The sequence below is a fragment of the Rhyacophila brunnea genome, unplaced genomic scaffold (assembly GCF_057557595.1).
Source record: "Rhyacophila brunnea isolate RB1 unplaced genomic scaffold, BYU_Rbru_1.0 scaffold_20, whole genome shotgun sequence".
In the NCBI taxonomy this organism is placed as follows: domain Eukaryota; kingdom Metazoa; phylum Arthropoda; class Insecta; order Trichoptera; family Rhyacophilidae; genus Rhyacophila; species Rhyacophila brunnea.
This window is the reverse complement of record NW_028232860.1, coordinates 776,966-793,502: the sequence shown is the minus strand read 5'-3', so window position 1 is coordinate 793,502 and position 16,537 is coordinate 776,966. Positions and strand designations below refer to the sequence as shown.

At 34.9% G+C, this 16,537-nt stretch overlaps 1 protein-coding gene across 1 annotated transcript; it reads right to left on the bottom strand.

Annotated features, from left to right (window-relative positions):
- Positions 1-6,320: 6,320 nt before the first annotated feature.
- LOC147071042 (uncharacterized) lies at positions 6,321-15,183 on the bottom strand. Its single transcript, XM_085948448.1, has 4 exons — positions 14,462-15,183; positions 9,773-9,902; positions 7,821-8,000; positions 6,321-6,697 (listed from the first exon to the last, which is right to left on the bottom strand). The coding sequence occupies exons 1-4, from the start codon at positions 14,983-14,985 to the stop codon at positions 6,572-6,574; spliced, it is 960 nt and encodes a 319-aa protein (XP_085804574.1). The 5' UTR covers positions 14,986-15,183; the 3' UTR covers positions 6,321-6,571.
- Between the last annotated feature and the right edge of the window lie 1,354 nt (positions 15,184-16,537).

The window sequence follows — 16,537 nt, the reverse complement described above, 5'->3', positions numbered from 1 at the left end:
ATTTAAAAAGAAACCACAGGAATTATCTGCATAAATTACTTATTTATTGAAATTTGTGATTTGATACAATTTTATCACAAGATATTTAAGGCCATGCATTAGTTGAGGCACGGTCTAAAAAGATCGTTGCTAGGCGATGTGCGGATTGCGGGTCGCGGGTGAAAATGACGCCTGTCAAACGAAATATTATTTCTCATATAAATCCAACATACGTCCATTTTATGTTCTGTTTATTATTCTATTAGTATCAATAATAATATATTCATTGACATGTTTGCTTTTTAAAGTAAATGGGTAAAGTTTTTAGTCATCTTTACACGATTTTAGAATTAATTGGCCCGTCGCCATCACGCAGCAAAGTGACGTGCGTCTGACTCCACGTTCTCTCAATGAATGCGAAGCAAGTACAAATTTTCGTCGCGCGTACAGTTGAACATTATTTGGCGTTTCACTGATGCGTCACCTTAATTAATGAAATCTTTTTGGCTAATAAGATATCATAGTACGAAACCTTTTTTCACCAAGAGGTGATTCTCATTTTTTTTTCCGACCATGTCCGATCTTAATACTTTGGACGCGGAAGACGCACACGGTGCGTAATGACCAGGCGGCCGATCGATGTAATTAACGTGCATTTTAAAGGGGGCAATTAAAATCTCATTATCTATTCAGCAGCGAAAGCGTTAATAGGGTCATATGGGCCTCCACAGAGTGGAGGTTTGTATAAAGAGATTTTGTTTTTTTACGAGAAATGGATGTCAGCCACTTGCTCAACCTATTAGGTCCATACCCTGACTCACACACAAATTGAAAAACAATATGTGTACTTGCCAAACCCAGGATTCGAACCTGGGCCCCACGGCGTTATAGTCCAACGCTTAAGGCGGATTCTCATAGGAACCTATAAACCATAATGGCAATTGACACTATTTTATTACGGGTCCTTCAACTATAACAACGAATATAATTTATCTCCAATTTTGCAATGTTTAAACAGAAACAAATGACAATCAAATATTATTTTATTTAGTTATAATAAGTATGTTGTACATTAAAAATAATTATTCATCGTTAGCCATTTAAATAATCATTGTGAGTCTGTGTGCAAAAGAAAAAGAAATCACTACTTCTCAGGAGAGCCAAAAGAGGATTGAGTGTTCGATATCTCTATACATAAATGTGAATTTCTATATTTCTAGATAAAATTTTCTAATTCAGCAGCATTGATAAAACTGTCATAATGTAATATTTATACATTGTGGTTAATTTAATCCATTCAACTATTTTTCATATTTTTAGACTTATTTTCCTTTTCCTTTCGCACACAGAATTAATTGACATATCCAAAGATTGTGTTATCATTCATAAATAGTATATAAGATTTATATTATGGTAATTTTAACAGACAATAAGACTTGTGTTTACGCGAGACAGTGAGAATATAACATAAGACAGAATTTTATAAAATAATCATTAAAACTAGAGTATCCTCCACGTAACTTTGCAATTTTACACAGTGACAAGATTTGTGTGTAATACGCACTGCGTATTAGTGTGTTAGTAAATGCTAGGTGCCTGATTGGCTGATTTCATCAAATAATTCAAAAAAATCTATTCCAAATTGCAAGGTTACGTGGAGGGTAGTATACCTTGTACCTATGTAGTTCTTTTATGAAAACGGATTTGTCATGAAATATCTTATTTCTAATATTATCCCTCAAATCATTTTAATCTAGTTATTATGATGGAAAAATGTTAATCTGTGCGTAATAATTAAATTATTTATATCATACTTTCTTTTAGGTTACTTACCTGTAAAATAAAACATTTATTTAAAATAATTTGTCTTTTATTTATTACTTTACGTTTAAACCAAAAAACACCTCTATCTATGAGCCATCACTTTTCTCTATATTATGCTTTATTTACCAACATGGGCACTGTGTTTATTTCTATACATGTTACAACCCGACTCTACCAGTTCTAGCTTACCATAAGGTGTGAATCGTATTATTCGATTAATAAGTTTTGAGTTAATCTAGACTCACGATTTAATCCAAATATATGTGATATTCGTACATAAGGCAGAGTAGAATTCTTAATATCAAAGAGGTAGTGGACAAAATATCGAAGAGAGACCAATACTTACGTACATAATAACAGATGCCAATAATAAAAAATTCTCCCTTAGGCACTGTGGACATAATATTCGACTCGACACCAACACAATCACAACTCAACAATTTAATTCACATAGTCAAAAAGTAAAAAACTCATTTGTCAAAATGTTCAAACTAAATAAACATTAAATACATAAACGATTTTTTTTATTCAACAAATAGTTCACAAGATTTAAGAATGTAACATTCTTTATTGAACATACATAATTTGAAAACACCTGTGCGAAATATATAACCAATATGTAATGCAATTATTTAGAGAATGTTTCAGTGAGAATTTTAACCCGGCACCTGCCTCAAAAATCGTATGACGCACCATAACTACGCATGAATTTCATTATCGTCTTTGTTCTATACTAAAAAAAGCAATAAAAAATATGTCACAGCTCCAGTCGAGAACCCAAAACCATTAAAATAATTTCGACACACTAAAAAACCGTAATAAATCAGTTATAATATCAGAAACACTCGAACAAACGAATGCTATCCAAATTTGAAAGAACTCACCGTAAGACGCCATTTTGTAGCCAATAGTTAGAGCTCTGCGCGGTGTGTACTATTTCGACACTTGTGCATTACGTTCCCACGAATTGAAGTGTTACTAATTTTCAAGTGCATATCGATAAATCACATATTAATGTCTTCGGGTTGAGTCGTAAACAAATATAAAGGGGACCCTTTTAATATATTTAAACTACACAAACACTTAACTTATTGAATATTATTGATAAATTAACACGAACTCAGATATTAAAAAAAAAACAAATACAATAATAAACCTATTTTAAAATTCTTTTGACGTGTGATATATTTTAAAGCAAGGTGACAGACATAACGCAACATCACACGTTGGGCACATATAGCGAGAGAGTTTTGTTTTTTTCGGATTTTTTTTAGAATTCCCGCATACGAAACATCTCCTTCTAGGCTTATCGGTATTTTGTGTCGGTAAAATGTATTCTGGCAAATGTCCCGTTGCACTTTTGGGCAATAATCGTACGGGATTATCGCTAGTTGACGCTGTCGGCTTGGGCAGGGGTGCATTTGAAATTCTCACACAATATTTGTTCACTAATTGTTTTATTACACAGAGTTGAAAATCGCCCAATGTTTTTTTGTCACATTTAATAAATTTATATAAATAAAAAGCATTTAATAAATATAAGTCGATCATGTGGAATGCGACCTTTTTATACCACTTGATCGACTTTCTCATACACGACAAGTTGCTAAGCATCATGTCGGACTTATCTACCGTACCCATATTTTTGTTATAATCTATAACACATTTTGGTTTTTCGATGTTTTCGCCAGTTCTATAGTTCACTTTTCCCGTTGGTCCAAATGATGCATCGTGGAGGGTGGATAGCATGTGAACATCCCTCCTATCGTGCCATTTCAGAGCCAAAAGTGGACTATTGTACTTAGACTCGGTATCTCCCTTTTTCAGTTTGCTGAACTCTGGCATATCTTTACGATTTTTTCTCACTGTACCGCAAGCATTCGTTTTGTGAGAGTGAAGGTATTTAAAAAGCGCCGGACTCGAATACCAGTTATCACACCATAAGGTGTGACCTTTCCCGATGTAGTCTTTCATTAGCGTTGTCACTACCGCACCGGAAATACCGAGATTTTCATTGTCTTGTATGTCAGTCCCTTCCCCACAATAAATTATAAAGTCAATAATATATCCTGTCATTACGTCACACATCACAAACATTTTTATTCCAAATCGATGTCTTTTGGAAGGAATGAATTGTTTAAAAATTAATCTACCCTTAAACACGATTATGCTCTCATCTATGCAAAGATTCTGATACGGTATCATCGTTTCCCTAAAAATTGTTCTTGTGTGTTCTAACAGTAATCTAATTTTAGCTAGTCTATCATTTGAGGCGGTCACACTAGGATCAGAAAAATGAAGCATTTGTAAAATAAGTTGGTATCGATTTCTAGCCATTATTTTCCCAAAAATGTCTGCATGCAGGTAAGGATCGGTACTCCAATGTTCCTCTATCGACGTGTGCTTATTTCGAGTCATCAGCATTGATACGGCAAAAAATGTATACAACTCCGGCACTGACGTGTCTGTCCAATTGTGTGATCGCGATTTCGGTCCAAGGTCTCCCGCACTGTACGAATGGTTAAAAAATGTATTCGTTTGGTTCACTATTTCCGACATTATATTTTTATTCAAAAAATGTTCAAAGAAAAGACATTCGGGAGAGGATTCGTTCAAGTCGTTCGATGTCACGCCAGATCGACAATCATTGAATTCGTGAACTATTGGAATATACGGGCCAGTTCTCCACGACCGCAAAAATTCAATTGGCTCGTCAGAGTCCGTATCGTCGACGTCATGATCAGTCTCATGCTGTTCCAATTCCTCTTCCGACATATCATAATCTGAGTCCAATTCCTCATTAGTACGCACATTTTCTTCCTCCATATTTACGCACTATAAAACTATGAAATGTTTTTAAAATGTTTAACTACAGTATTAGGGAACGCCAAATCACAGAAACCATTAAACTCACACACAATAGTTATTGATATCAGTATTAATTTTCACATTCACTAAAATGGGACACGGTAGACAGTACAAAAAGTATTTTAAAAATCGCGGTAAAATAAAATCATACGTTCAATAGTTAATCATGCCAGTTTTAATGTGATAAGTACACCAGACAGCAAAAAAAGTATTTATCAACGATTGCGGTAAATATTCAACTTGTATGCGATAAATACAATCCCGCGCAATGGCCCGCTCGGTTGAAAGTCTGTCGTATACTGCGCAGTCGCGGCGCGCAGTTCAAACTGATTTCTGTCGACCGGCAAAACTTGGCCGTACGAATTGGTTCGAAACTTTGGTGATTATTTTATATTTAGAACCAATGCTTTTAAAATATGTCATAGGTGGCAGGAGAAGGACAAATCAGGCCAAATTTACGTGAAAAAATCAGTCCCGTATGATAAATATGGACGCGGTGACATCGATTTATACACATGCGCATTGCGAATTTGGCCGATTTGTACAAGGTGTGTGACATCGGCGCCGGCCGGGTTAAGAACCGCTAGTTAATTTCGTCACAATTAGATAGTACACACATAGTTTAGCGGTCAGTGCACATGGGTGCGAATCCCAAAGGGCACGGGTTCAAATACCGCTGGGTGTCGTATTTTTTTCTAGTTTCCTCACAGGTGTTCTCAAATCATGTATGTTGAATAAACATTATTTGTATTGTCTATTCTTTTTATTCACAAGATTAAAGAATGTAACATTCTTTATTAGATATAAATAACACCTCAAAAACACACCTATCAGATAAAATCTTGAAAAAAGATAAATGTCCTGAGCGGAACTCTAAACCCACGTCTATCACATTCTGGCTTTACCAATACTTGCGCCACACCTCATTACGATGAAATTAAATAATACTTATGGGACTAAAGCGTTTATCAGTCATATTCTGTGCTTTTTGTGATCTTAAACGGAACGCTATGCATAGTATGGATTCTGTGCGTGGTAATGGTGACTTTATAAACTAAACACTTCAGCAAAATTCACCCTGAGTACGTCTAACAGTACACTCTCAGTAATCCGCCGATCGATTATCCGACAACTACTATAATCTGCTGTTATTTTTACTAGTTAAAACCACAAAATCAAGCTCTATAATTCACCGGTATTCGATTGTCATATTCAGTAGTCCGCCATGTACAAGTATACAACGCAGATACGTACAAACGTACAATCATCGCGAAGAAAGTAATGTACCAGGCAGGAAAGTACCCAAGGACCGCATCACAATTATGCCGTGCTCCAAAGCAACCGGGACACACGAAATGAAGCTTTTGCTCATAGGGAAAGCCAGGAATCTTAAGCCATTCAAGAATATCTGCCTCACTGAACAACTGGTTGTGTCAAGTGATTTACTGTTTAAAATTTAGTTAATAAATTTAGTTTATAAATATGTATAATTTAGTAAATACTTGATTTTAATTATAAACTACGAAATACCTGTTATAATTTTACTATATTTTGTATTTATGCACTATAATCCGCCGCTTTCACTAATTGGACACCTGTCTGGTTTTTGGGGTGGCGAATTACTGAGAGAGTACTGTATGTTGCAAGCACCAAGAAATATTTTTTCCAGCCAATAATTTTGTATCAATACTGTGTGCTTACACGTGTTACATGTGTTTTCAGAATGCCAACAGAATCACATCAACAAAAACAATGTGTTGCAGTCATACTGAGTTTGTATATAAAATCCACTTTGCAGTAAGTTAAAAATGGTGTGACGAAATGTTCTAGTTTTGATCTCCCAGCCATTTCTTTTTCTTGAGAAGTACCTTCGGAGGTCTGTTGTCATACATTTGTGTAATTATTGTTCTTCAAAATCCATTGTTACAGTTTCATGTTTCACAGGTAAACTTTCAGCATTCCAAGACATATCTTCTTTATTATTTTCACACAGTTCCTCAACTTTTTGATAATTGTTTTCCATTATCTGAAATACAAAAAGAAGAAACTATATACTATGACCAAACGAAACCCCTAGCACGAAAACGTTTCAAATTCCAAATCAGTAATCTAACCAAAATTTAAAAAGAAACAACATAAACATACCCCCCCATAATTATTGTAAAATAATATTATCGCAAAACGCATTTCGTCAGCTAGGCGACGCGTAGTCGAGGGCAGGGTATTATACCTGATACGGCGGGTACCGAGGCCACAGATCCTAAGTAAAAGTCCCGTTAGCGAGCCAAATCCTCCCCTTGCCCCATGACCGCATGTTTCGCCAATCCGCTATAAGGGACGCATTTTTCAAAAATACGAGACAAGTGGACAGTACGAAAACGACCACCACGTCTATATAAACAAACGGTTTCTGGCCCGCCGTGCGGCAGAGGCGATGCCGCGGACAATGGATTTTACAAATCCTAGCATCTCGTCCGCGGTTCGCATCGCAGTGCAAATAAAATCTCTTAATTAAAAAATAACAAGTGCCCGTGAAATTTAATAAATAGTGCATACCACAAGGTACCTAATTAAATCAGCCCAAAAATAAATAACGTCAGTGTCGTGCCTAATCTGAGATCCCTTTAAATGAAATCAATGTATACCCTCATGTGTGACTTCAATTTTTTGAATGAATAAACCCAGCTCTGCGCGGAGCGTTATCAAATCAAATATCCGTGTTATCAATTTCTCCCTAATATAATCTGTCCATCCTGATGGCTCTCTCAACCCACCAAAATACCAGGACCTGAACAGGATCTTCACACGTGAGTTCTTCGTCTTCCCTCGGTATTAATACAAATTAAAACACACTGAAAGACCACAATCGGCTGTGACTCATACTGCAGCACGGCTCCAAGGTCACTAAAAATAAGCGATATTCTAAATAATCTAACATACAATTGTTGTCTTTCTTGAATGATCCTTGAGACTTGGCTTCCTCAACAGAATTGCCCTTTTTTTCATACATTAGATCATTGTATAGTGCATACATTTGTGGTTGTATCTTCTTCGCCACATGTCACCTTACTCTTATATGGCTCCGAAGTTCTGGCTTTATTGTACTTTATTTAGTTTTAAATTTCCGGAAGTAATAAACATTTTTATACCTCTATGTAACAATTGTCGATAATTTCATCTTTCACGTTCGATAAGATAGCTTTACAATTAACGCTCTCATTTATATTGTCATCCTGTTGTGACGCATCTCTGTCAACGTGGGAGTTTGTTTCGTCCTCATTTGAATCGCCTGGTTCATCTTGATTAGCTTCCTTAAATCCGCGTAAAGGCTGTAAAAAAACAGGTCATTAGATTTGCATCTAAAACATGTTAAGGCAACATATGCCACTAGCAGTGGCGAAGACTCCATACTAGGAAATTATTTAAAGCCTACCTTCTTAAGAAAAATATTTTTTAATTTTATATTGACATATTATTAAATATATAATCACATAATAATATATTCAATATTCCCAATGACATTTATCGTATAATTGACATATTAATTTCACGATCGTTTCCCCTATTTCAATAAGCACCATTTATGGCATGTCTCGAATGTTTAAAAAAATAAGCGACATCTCGTTTCGCTTCACATATTGTTTGGATTACGTTCGCGTAAATCGAAATTTTTTTTGTTTCTCATAATTTCAAGACGTCTGGTTTGGCCCATACAAATCGCTAAGCTATTTAAGGAGCGCTTACATATTACGTAAGTGGACATTTATTCAAAATAATTAATAAGGTAATTTAAAAAAATAATTTCTATGGGATCAATCCAATGACATTATTAATGGACAATGCACTCAATACAGTAGCTAGCAATTAAATTCACGCACAGCGACATTCGCACATGTATAGGTAAACGTCACGCAATTTCCATTTTGCGATTTGATATCACGCATCAGGAATTTATAGCGATATCACCTTTATTGTAATGGCGTTAGAATAGTGTTTCTAGTGTCAATGTTCATTTGAGCGAACCCGTTTGAACCGAACCATTCGGCAGACCCGACTAAAAGCATCGGGAATTTATAGCAATATCACCTTTATTGTAATGGCGTTAGAACAGATTATGCCATTCGGCAGACCCGACAAAGAAGTGAGTGTCATTTTTATTCCCAGATGATTCTTCCATATTAATGTCATTGGATCAATCACATATAAATATTGATTGTTGTTAAAAATATAAAATAATTTATCTTGTGACTTTTTATTTATCAGTAAGTTCATTCATAGACTAAGACAATGTATTCAGTCAGTTATATCAGTTGAAATCTGATATTGTACATAAGTCTGTATTTTAAATATATAAGTATTTTAAAATGTCTAGTTTTACGGGTTAAATTATAAATTTTTATAGAGCAGATACGCAACAACGGATTTTTTCAAAGATGACAATATATTTTGAGCGTATCGTATTTATAAATGTATAGGAGAATACATAATTCAAATTAATTGCATAATTTTATACTATCAGTGAGCTTTTGAAATCTCATCGATTTTTGTGTACCTATTCATCAGTAGTAATGTTGGATTATCTTCTTATTTCCCGTAAATATATCTAACAAGTGTGCTTTCTCCACAGCCTACCTCTTTCCAAAAGTCACCCTTCGCCACTGGCCACTAATGATCACGTATGCATGCAAAGTATAGATTCTTAAGATTGCACATGCCATGTAAATGTTAAAAATGAAGAATTTGGGGTATATTTGGGAACTTAGCCAGAATAATAATATGCAGTCTCTGTAGGAAAGATGTTATGATACCATATCTTTTGACAACATAAAAATCAAGATTTGATCACAAAATATATTAATATCGTGGAAGAATATATTATTATATTCTATATTGTTGTCATTTTAAAATTGAGCATGAATATATAAATATCCGTGGTTATGAAACCTATTTATTTTATTGATAAGTGATTTTAGTGTTGCAATCTGGCAAATAAATTCTACAAGTATTTAGATTATTATAATTATAGTGATAACTACATACCTATTAATTATATGCATAACATGGGTGAAGTAAGTAAGTTATATATTAAAATACTGCTTACCGGTACAAGCCATTCGATGGGAATTATCTTGAACTCATGATTAGTAGTTTTACGATCATTAATGTTTTTTTGCTTCTCTTTTAGTCCATGTTTTAATCGATTTTTTCCGGCAGTATATTGATCTGCATCACTGAAATATTTAAAGGTAAATTCCAAAGTTCCAAGCAGAGTATATTATTATGGATCGTCAGTCAACAGGCTACCACTAAGAAGAATAAAATGTGTACAGATACTTCACTCGACGACTCAGCTTTTGCATTTATGGCGCAATTTCAATTAACAGCTCCCCTTTTTTTATACACGGATTGTGCCCGTAAACATAATATGATATATGGGCTGTCTAATTACAAAAACTAAAAACTCCACAATTCAATGTAAATGGTGCTTAAATACGCCCACAATGGCCGCGGGGCTTAAGAGTTGGCCTATTGAGTCGTGGGTCCCAGGTTTGAACCCTGGGTCTGACAAGTACACATATTGTTTTTTCAATTTGTATATGAGTCAGAGTATGGACTTAATAAGTTGAGCAAGTGGCTGACATCCATTTCTCGTAAAAACAAAAATCTGTCAATACAAACCTCCACTCTGTGGAGGCCCATATGATCCTATTAGGATCGGACATGGTCGAAAGAAATGACATTTTTATGCATCAAGCGTGACTAGTTGGTTTAACATTGGGTCCTTTTATGATAAAAATGCCTATATGCAGTCAGTGATCATGATGCAGTGCTGCAGAATGAGTCAGGACTGATTGTGTCAGTGTGAATTGAGACACGAAAACGAACAGGATCTCGTTCTGTAGCTTTATGACAATACTATCAGTGAATAATAATACCATTTATCTGCGAATATGAGAGTGTAAAACAGTATTTTCCAATCGCCAGTCCGCTAGTCACCCATTTTAAAATATATATGCCAAAAATTGCAAGCAAATCGTCGTTAAAAAATACATATAAATGTATATATATATACAATTTTTAATACTTTAGGGTAGTCATGTATAATGCGTCGATGACATTGAGCTGTTTTACACGGTACACGTTGGCGTGTTTGCCTATCTGCGTCTGCCCAGTAGCCAGTAGAGCGATAATGGCGAATCTGCCGGTAAAAACGAACTACTCATTTTGACGTTTTAAAATGGAAACATTATTCGGCAAGCATTTTTGCCAAAAACAAGTTTACCTACTTTACTACAAGCAGTCGAATACAATTCATTACATACAGTATATATATATATACAGTCAGCATACAAAATCTCGACGGAAGTAGTTCGCGCGGGAGTCGTTATTTTAGCTCATGCTATCAAATATGAGTTAGAAAGAAAAGAAAAGCAGAAATTGAGGCACAGAAAAGTGTGGGTAAAATCATATATAGAAAGACGTAAGAAATATGGTGTATCGAGCAGTTTACTGAAAGAGTTAAAGGACGAAGATCCTGTGGCTTATTGAAATATTTTGAGATTAAACTGTACTCATTTTGATGATTTACTGCAGATGGTGGATGGAATGCTCAAAAAAGACGATAGGAAAATGAGAATGGCAATCCCAGTAGTCACAAAACTGGAAGTTACACTATGTTATTTAGCAACTGGTGATTCTTTCAAGTCTCTGGAATACCTGTTTTGAATTACGGAATCAACAATATCGAAGTTTTTGCCCAAAGTGCTCACGGCGATTTCTCGCGCCCTTCAACCATTTATTGAGGTGAGTGAAAATTAATTAACTACGAATTAACAACAGTTTTTTTTGTAAGAATGTATTTGATGAAGGTATAGTTACAGTATATAGTATTACTGCATACTTGGTGCAAATGTATTAACCATAGCCTGTCTTAAAACGTCGTTTGAAGAGATAGGATGCGAAGCAAGTGAATGGTTAGAAGATGGGGAAAATGCACCATCGACAACTTGTTGCGGCCTTAAATAAGCCACATGCTCCAAAGAGGATAGCTTAGAATGAATGATAGAGTTTTGAATTTCCTGCTGTAGTAAAATGCTTGTCGCTGTGGTAGCTGACGAAGCTCAGATGCAATAAACTTTCCGAACTGGTCATACGGCTTCTCCTCAGCACCATTCTGTGCAATTTGGTCCAATTGGTGAATCACTTCTGATATTTCAGAAGGATATTTTTCGGATGCTGGTCGTTTTTTAACTCATTTCATTGGCGTCGCTGGTGGTCTCATTTTTGCAGGCGACTTGTTCTTGCAGCGTTCTGCCCGTTCTGGGCAGTTGTTGTCGTTGTCCGACTCAACAGATTCCCTACAGCTTTCACTGCCCTCATCTGGCACTGTTTCTTGACTGTTTTGTGACAGATCCTAGAAATAATACATAACTGTGACTGATTTCAATTTATTTAAAATATTACTTTAATTTAATTTAATTTATTACTTTTATTGTTTGCAGGTACCTAAAACAGTTGATGAATGGAAAGAATTTTCCTAGATGTTTTGGAGCCATCGACGGGAAACACGTCACCATTAAAATACCTCCATGTTCCGGTTCAGCCTACTTCAATTACAAAAAAACCTACAGTATCATATTATTTGCTATGGTTGATGCCGATTACTGCTATACTTACGTAGGTGGAAATGGCCAAGCAAGTGACAGTGCAATATTCAGAGATAGCACTCTGAACATTGCAATGGAAAGCAATACTCTTGGGATGCCTGAATACGCCGTTATTATTATCGTCTTTCCCGTGCCAGGCGAGTTGTAGAGAATGCTTTTGGCATACTTGTATGGCGATTTAAAGTATTTTCAAGACTAATTGAGTTGTAACCCGAAACTACCGATAAAGTCATTTAGGCTGCTTGCAGTCTTCATAACTGGCTACGAAAGACCACAACCACAACAAGCAGTGGATAGAGAGGATTTAAACACTGGGAATATAACACCTAGGCTCTGGAGGGAAAGTGCCAACATTCTGCAGCTTATTAATAATCTAGGCAGCAATAATTACAGATGGGTTGCTGAGGAAGTCAGGCGAACATATGCTACTTACTTTACAGAAGAACATCCCCTGCCTTGGCAATGGGAGAAAGTTGGAATAATGGTCTGATTAATAATGTATTTATAATGATCTGTAAATAAATAGACATTAAAATAAATATACTTTACTCACCAAATTTGATTTACTGCTTCTTGTAGCCAAAACCTCATTCAAATAATTTCCTTTGTTAAACCATGCCAGCGAATAAATTTCCTCGGTACCACAGCCACTTTTCTTACTTTTTTCAATTTTGTTTAATTCATGTCTATATAAGTACATCTTTAATAGATTTAATTTTAGCCTTCAATTGCTTCACATCCATTCCCCCAATAACTGCTTTTCATTAAGTTCACTAAAAAGACGTTTGAAAATTTCATCTTTTAATTTTGTGTTGCAATCGTCTTTGTCTTTTATATTCCATAGCACAGGGTACTGCTGGTAGATATTAAGAAATTTCACAATATAATTTATGTTCCATTTCATTTTTAGCGCTAGAGCACCGAGAAAAGTAAACAACAACACATGATTTCAACACGCTAGCTTGTGGCGTGTGGGTCGATCTGCGTCTGCGCGGTAGAGCTATAGTGGTGACCTCCCGGTAAAAAAACCAACTACTCGATACATCCTGTCAAAGTAGTACCAAAAATGATGGTTTCAACTCGCTATTGTTCGCAACTGTTGGCTTCTGAACGAGTGGAAAGTTTTGTGTGTCATCATCACAATCGCACTAGCTGACTCGCCCGCTTTTAAACTCGCCGACAAGCAGCTTGTAAAGTAGCTCAATTTCATCGACGCTTAAGAAAAAGATATATAAATGTTTCCACATTTGCAAGAATTTTAAATTGCTTCTTTTTCTTTTTTTCTTTTGACCATGTCCGATCCTAATATGATCATATGGGCTTCCACAGATTGGAGGTTTGTATTAACAGATTTTGTTTTTACGAGAAATGGATGTCAGCCACTTGCTCAAACGATCAGGTCCATACTCTGACTCGTACACAAATTGAAAAACAATATGTGTACTTGCCAGACCCAGGATTCAAACCTGAGACCCACGATGCTATAGCCCAACGCTCAAGCCGCACGGCCATCGTGGGAGACATAATTGCTGCTGACTTAAATCATAAAGTCATTTTAAACATAATAAGTCAACATTTTTTAAAGATGTTAGTTCAAAACGTTAATCGCTATCACTATGAAAATGAGCATCCTCATAAAGGCAATCTATGGATTAACCCCTTCATGGACGACAAGCGCACTTAATACTAGAGAAAAGGGAAACCTAGTCTTCTGATGCCATTCTAGTGTTTCCATTTCTAGAATTTTAAAAACTAACCAGCACCATCTGCAAATTGTATTCTTAGTTCAATGTAAACAAATAAGTATGACTGACAAAGTTTAGTATGCACTATTTATGTTGATCTTAACGGCCTACCACCACCCTTCGCCACCATCCTAAGGTGAGAGGTCATGCATATAGACAAACAAATTCTGACATCAAAATTTAATAATGACATTAAATAAAAGTATAATCTACAATATTTAAGGCTTTCATTCACTATGCAGTCCTAGTCATAGTCCTATGTTTCAAAACAGTATACGTATTTGCCAGGGTAGTGAAAAATGTACAACGAAACCAACAATTTTTTTTTTAATTGATTAGCAGTGGTTATATCTACAAAGACGGTAAGACACATCATACCTTCTCTGTTTATAAGCCTTTCTATGATGATTTACAACTCTGTTGTTAGTATCAAGCTTCTTTGGAGTGCAAATAATATCCACAATTCCTCTTAACACATCTGTGATTATCTTTGCCCGTTCTCTATTGCAACGTTGAGCTTTTATCGCCATTTTATCTTCGACAGATCGACATGGCGTCGTATTATTTATCAGTCTTAGAACATTTTTCAGGCGCGTGGCTTGTATTATGTGTGATTTTTCAAGAGTGTGTTTTTGCTGCTCTTTCTTGAATGATGCCATATCAGAAAAGCCTGTACTATTCCATGTGCCTTCCTGTTTTGAAAATAATAAACATGGCCAACAATATAACTTCCTTGCACTTCTTGTCAGCCAGTCAATTGAACGACAAGCAGAATTCAAATTGTTTGCCTTAAAAATTGAGGTTGTATCGAAAGGTTTTCCATCTTTCAATATACATAATCTATCTTCGTAAGTTCTGTTACGAAATGGTTTAGTCAGCAATGCTTCCACAGTAATTTTCATGGTGCAGTCATTTAGTCATATGCCACACTATAATTGATTATAAATATTTTTTAGAAACGACATTAAAGCTGTCAATTTTGACAGCGCCAAACTGTCAAGAAGTAACTTCAGTGTTGTCAACTCGACCCCTGATAATAACATGGTTCCATCCAAAGAGATTGAAAGACTGGAGAGGGAACACGCTATCATTTATGTACTAAAAAATACGAATCGGAGAAAGACAGTTGGTAATGTTGGTATTCTGGAGCTTCTTCAAGTTCGTGTGGTAAAACAACATGGCGGATATGATATTGTTATTCTCTCGATTTATACGTATTATACGTTATTATTCGGTAAACAAATGTTTATTAATGGAAGAATACAAATGAGTAACAGCATTTCGGAACAATATGCATACTATTAATTATTTATACATTGATAGTTTTTCCTAAAAGATCTTTTACAATAACAATTCAAAACTTTTACATCAAACGTCAAATGGTTGTTTATTGCGAAAAATCCAGGGCCGTATGCATAATATTATTTTGAACCCAAAATATACGATGTCTTTTTCAAAGTAAAAACTGTTAGTGCTAGTTAATGACATTCATTATTTACCTAGATTTTATATTTCATTTCAGAGTTAAATATATTTTTAAGAATACCAAACAAAAAATTGTATTTATATGAAGTATGTAATGGAGTATATGTAGCAATTTTATAATGTTATAGGTATAAATTAAATTATTTCAGATTTCCGAAAAATGAAGTTCTTCGGAAATTGTGGATTGATGCAGTCGGGCGGGAGAGCTGGGTGCCATCTAAATATTCATTACTGTGTGAGAAGCATTTCTCTGAAAGTGACGTTAAATGAGTGTTAAAGTTAAATGAGAGTTAAAAAAGTGAGTTAAATAGATAAAATATTGTAATTAACTATATAATCAAATTTTCAACATACCTACCTGTATTTTGTCTCTAATAGGTTTGTATAAACAAGTAATTTTATACACAATATGTCAAAAACGAACCCATGCTATATTTTTATTTCATAAAATATTTTCAAAATACACATGTGTGAATAAGTAGGTAATATAATAATATTGTTTTTGTTTGTAATTAACTGTAATTATTTGTGTTTTTTGTTTAACCGTTTTATCTAAACAATAATGCTATGTTATTTTATATAGAACAATATGTAAAAACAAGACCATATTTCTTATTCCAATATTTAACCATTGGCTATTAACTGATTTGTGTATAATTTTTCGTAATATTATTGTGTTTTTTGTGTTATTAAAAATAAAATACTTTCATCCATTTGCATTATTTTTTCTTACCCTGAATCCTAATAAAGTTTTTATTGCGGGAACTTTTTTTAATGAAAATACGTTTATCATAAATTGGTTGTAAGCTTGTGTTGATAAAAAAAAATACTCAGTGGGGCGTTTTTATGTCCAAGTATGGCCCATTTGCAGCAAAGTGTACCTAATTTCAGAGAAGTAGAACTTTCTCTCACAAAACGAGTACACACTGACATTTGTGTGCTACCTCTGGGGGAGGAGTCCAATCTCTT

What these genes read in the sequence shown, in the direction of transcription:
- LOC147071042 (XM_085948448.1), bottom strand. Translation starts at nt 14,985, where the DNA reads ATGAAAATTACTGTGGAAGCATTGCTGACTAAACCATTTCGTAACAGA. An exon ending in AAGGCTTATAAACAGAGAAG is followed by an intron (nt 9,903 to 14,461) that starts GTATGATGTGTC and finishes TAAATATTTCAG; the next exon opens with TGATGCAGATCAATATACTG. An exon ending in CCATCGAATGGCTTGTACCG is followed by an intron (nt 8,001 to 9,772) that starts GTAAGCAGTATT and finishes GTTTTTTTACAG; the next exon opens with CCTTTACGCGGATTTAAGGA.